Genomic DNA, 4756 nt, shown 5'->3' with positions numbered 1-4756 from the left:
GACCACCATCATTCCCTCCGCTTGTATATCTTCTTCCACGCTGGGTGTTGTGTTTTCCGGTTGTTGCCATGATTCTTCTTCTTTGTTTTTTTCAGTTGTTGCTGTTTCTTCTTCTTCATTTTTGTTAGATTAGAGTTTTTTCTTCTCCACTGTCTCCTCGAGCAGCTCAGGGTGGAGGTTTTCTTAGCGAGGTAAGTATTATGAATTGGTGAACACAGTTGTGACATGTATAATTATGAGATGTTGTAAATTGGTACAAACAAAGCTAAACTGAACTGAATCAATATTACAGAAATATATTATTTCATTAATAATAATTTAATCAGGAATGACATTTAGATCAACACCTGTTTCATCAGAGTCTTAACAATGAATCACATTTTATCACACGAAGCTCAATCATACAAACAGGCTTATTCAGCATAATATGATCAGAAAAAAGCCAAATATAAAAAACATCTGTCTTCAATTAAATTACGTTGTTCATTCATTGTTTGAAATAAAATGTCATCCACCCAGGACGCTGCACATGATATCCAAGCTGTTAAGTTTAGACAAAAACAACCTCACAGTAAAATCAGTATTATTTGTACACAGTAATATCTCTTATTATTAATTCATGTTTATTTTCACATCTAAAACTGGTCCACCTGAGCCGGAGCTTCACACACTGATCTCAAACTGACGAGATCCATGCAGACAGCAGAATGAAAGTAAACGTTCAGAAGAAATACAATCTGCTCTCACTTCCCGCACAGACACATGATACCAACATACAACATGTTGTAGCAGTAATCTGAGTCAGCCGAAGGTGGAGCATGCGCCCGGTGGACCTCAGCCGAATGCTGCAACCAGTCCGGTCCTGTGAGGAAGAAAAAGAAAGAAACATCATCATCACAGCCGTTTCTACACGTCTGATCGGACATTTCTCGGTCAGTTCGGGGTTAATTAAAGTCAGTATCAGGCGGAGTTGCTGTTTAAACAAGGAGTGACTGTAGTTAATGGTTATCCAGTGATAAGAGCATTTTACTGCCATTCAGTTACAGGAACTTCTGTTAGTTTCAGACGTACTCGGCATCAGACTGACAGGAAGCGAAGCTGCTCACAACACGGAGGAAACACTCATAAATACACATTCTGTTCCTCAGAGATAATACTACATATAGTAAAAAATGTGGTCATTTGTGTGACTGTTAGTACCATAAATTAAATATATTCCATTTACAGCCATCAACATAACATATTTTTATTAAGTTACACACTGATCCAATATAAAAAGAAATGTAATAAATGTAAAACAGTCTTCTTTATAAAGACTGAGTCTTTATACATTTGATAGATTTTAGTATATTTTAATATATTTTAACATGCATTAAAGCATATTAACATATTAGAAATACATTAATAGAGTTAAGAGCGGTAGAAAGTCTTAGAATTCTAGCTCGCCATCTTTTTTTAAAACCACGTCTCCAAGACTTTGTGTTACTTGTTTAATTTATTTTTAAAAAGTAATTTTGTTTGTCTTTTGTCCTCATTAGACCTTCATTTCAAGAAAAAAAATATATTTATACTATTAAATCTCTCTCTCTCTCTCTCTCTCTCTCTCTCATATACATATATATATATATATATATATATGTGTGTGTGTGTGTGTGTGTGTGTGTGTGTATGTGTGTATTAAGGCTGTTAAATGATTAAAATTTTAATCAGATAAATTACAGGTTTCAAATGAATGAATCACCATCCGCGACTATGCCTGAAATTTGTTTGTTTTTACTGTATCAACCGAACGATCCGATGCTACAAATATTATATATACTGTTTACTGACCTTCTCTTGGGTAAATGTCAGATGTCCAAGGGTCAGTAAACGCAGCATGTAATGTACTTCTGTTCTAAAACATCTTTACCATGTTCTAGATCATAATTCTGAATTAAAACTTTTTTAAATAAGTATAAAAATAAAAAAACAGCAGATGTGATGACTGAAGTTAAACAGCCGACATTGATGAAGAAACTCTGATAAAACTGATGATCTTGATTAAAAACAACTTTTTCCTTTTATCATTGAAGTGTGAGTGTTTGTGCAGCCGTGATAAAAGTCCTACAGCAGCATCACCCAAAGTAAACACCTGCTGATAAAATTCTACTTTTTCTTCACTTTTTTACATTAGATGACCATTTTAGTTGTAATAATCAGTTGAATATTTTAAAAAATCTAGAACTAAAAAAGGTCTAATTTGTGCCCCCCCCCGGTCAGTACTCCTGTCTGGGCCCCTGTCAGAACTTTTCTAGAGCCGCCCCTGCATAGCTGAAATCCTTTCCACAGCTACTTTCTGTCGTCAGCTACTGTGTTAGAAAAGGTCCTGCCAACAACAAAACTTTCAGGTAAATTTGTGATGGCATGACCCATGAACCGCTACTTTCCTCCTTCTCAGCTGATCCATAAACACACACAACAAAAGAGAAAAGCCGATCAGCTGATCACCGACAGCCGTTGTAATTCACGAGCAACATGAGAGGAGGAAGCAGCTGTTGCACAAACGACCAGAGAAGAACTACAGCAGACATGTTGGTGCAAAATGCAGGATAAGTTTAAAAAATAATGTGGGAAAAGTACAGGTGTGAGTGTGTGTGTGTTAATACACCCACATTCTCCACGGGGGCGACGTCCATGGGTTGCTGCATTAATGCTGTTTATTCTCAAGTCCATCAATAGAGCCGGCCAGCTGATCTTTACATCGCAACGCTCCACGTCCCGCCGTCATGACAGAGAAATGACGGACGTCTGGGGCTCGTCATGCCGTGTATGCGTTAATTACGTTACAATTTTTAACGCAGTTAATTACATAAATTAACATATATACATATATTCAAAGCATCACCACCTTTATGTCCATCAACCTCCTCTATGATACAGCAAACTTGTTTGGTACAACAGCAGCCAGACCATCGATCTGCTCACTAAGATGACGGAGAGGACAAGATTAAGAAAAACAAAAGGGAGTTTTTGTTTTTTTCTTGTTTCCTGGTGAAGCTGAGGAGGGAGGGTTGTATCAAGAATAAGATTTGATGCAATCTGCTTGGTTACTGTATTTTATTTCCATGAACTGGTTTTTATGAACAGATGTTATAAATTAGACTGATGTAGATCAAAGTGGATTTGTTTTAACTGGATTATAACCGGACTGCAATTAATTGAATTTTTATAAGTGATAAAATGTTTGTTTAGGTATTAATCAGGAACAAGGCAAAGAAACCCAGATATGTTTCAGATATGACTACCTTTAATGGAAAGACTGTCCAAACGTGGTCCTGCGGTCATAGATTTTGTTCCTGGTGATCCTACAGCCACCCGGTCTTTGGATGAATCCACAAAGTGGCTTTTGTGCTGACATGTTAATCCACCAGAACATTATTTTTTTTTTTTTTTTTTATTAAGAAAGAATGGATTTTTTTTAGTTTTGTAGCTCTGATGAGACCAATTATCTTATCCATAATTTTGAGTTCTTGGTTGTATAATGAGCCCATACTGTCTGACAACATGAAATCAAACCATGCAGGGCTGGCTGGTTCATTATGTTATTAATGTGAGTTGAGGATCTAGTACAACCTCAGGGTATTTGATGCCTGTCATTAAACTGATGGAATAAATACTAAAAAAAATCCTCTTAAGCTTTAGTATTTTTGGTAGTGAGGCTGACTTGAACAGTTTCACCCAGAGTTCCCTACCCTACCACCACAGGAGGCATGATTAAAAAGAACATGATAAATGAAGTGTAGCGTGTTTTGTGGGTGTGTGAGCAGAGCAAACGTGATCTGTTTGCTCTGGTGTTCAGAGGAGGTCATGTCTAAGTTAGACCCTACACCGGCTCCACATCAACAGTTACAGTCATGAGGTGAAGGAACAGAATCAGGACCACATGGTGTGATAATCTCATTTCAACATGACAAAGGGGTTTCGTGTGTGTGTGCGCGCGTGTGTGTGTGTGCGTCAGGCCTCACCTGTCCGCCTGTTATGTGGTTATGTGAGGCATCTCTACCTCGCAGTCTGCCTCTGGGGAAACTGAAATGTCCGGGGCCATCGTTGCCATGGCAACGGTCACCTGCCTTGTCTGTGGGGGACCCGGCGCTGACTTCTGCGCGCGACCGGAGGGTGCGCCGTTCCTGCGGAAGGAGTTCCTGATGCCGGTGGACACCCGGCTGGAGAGGCGCCTCACGGCGCCGCCGATGCCTCTCAGCCCGTCCTTGTTCTTCTTCAGCAGCCCCACATCATCCTCCAGCTCCGCTGGGGGCACCTCGATGTTCCCGGAGTACCAGAACACCCACCAGATGAGGCTGAGGAAGATAACGATGGCGCCTGCGTAGATGAGCAAGTCGTAGAAAAACACGTTAACGAACACCCCGAGGAGAAGCACGAGCAGCCCCACGGTGTCAAAGGCTACCGCGAGCCAGAAGCAGCACCTGCAGCGACCCAGACCCCGGGGTCCTGGCTCCATGTTCGTGTCGCTCGGGTTTACTTTTTGTTGCGCGGGACGGAGTCACAACGCGGCTGTAAGGTGAGCCAGGTGAGGCGCTTCACGCTCAGGTCAACCTGCACGGAGGAGGGGCGTGGTTTTGGGAGGAGGGGCCCGGCGCACCTGGCCGAACAGTTCCTGCTTCCCTTTGCACCTGACAGTAACGTCAACCCGCAGAACACCTTCACCATATGTAATCAGGTTAAAAAGAAATGTAGACACCACAGCTGTTTACCAGGA

General features: G+C 40.9%; 1 protein-coding gene across 1 annotated transcript; it reads right to left on the bottom strand.

Moving 5' to 3' along the window:
* Positions 1-302: 302 nt before the first annotated feature.
* si:dkeyp-72e1.6 (transmembrane protein 238-like) lies at positions 303-4756 on the bottom strand. The gene is made up of 2 exons (XM_041971100.1): positions 4005-4756; positions 303-862 (listed from the first exon to the last, which is right to left on the bottom strand). The coding sequence occupies exon 1, from the start codon at positions 4496-4498 to the stop codon at positions 4016-4018; it is 483 nt and encodes a 160-aa protein (XP_041827034.1). The 5' UTR covers positions 4499-4756; the 3' UTR covers positions 303-862; positions 4005-4015.

Source organism: Melanotaenia boesemani, chromosome 2, assembly GCF_017639745.1.
Source record: "Melanotaenia boesemani isolate fMelBoe1 chromosome 2, fMelBoe1.pri, whole genome shotgun sequence".
NCBI lineage: Eukaryota > Metazoa > Chordata > Actinopteri > Atheriniformes > Melanotaeniidae > Melanotaenia > Melanotaenia boesemani.
The sequence above is the reverse complement of the archived record's forward strand: the minus strand, read 5'-3'. Positions and strand labels throughout refer to the sequence as shown.

Coding starts and splice junctions, on each gene's coding strand:
- si:dkeyp-72e1.6 (XM_041971100.1), bottom strand. CDS start 4,498: ATGGAGCCAGGACCCCGGGGTCTGGGTCGCTGCAGGTGCTGCTTCTGG.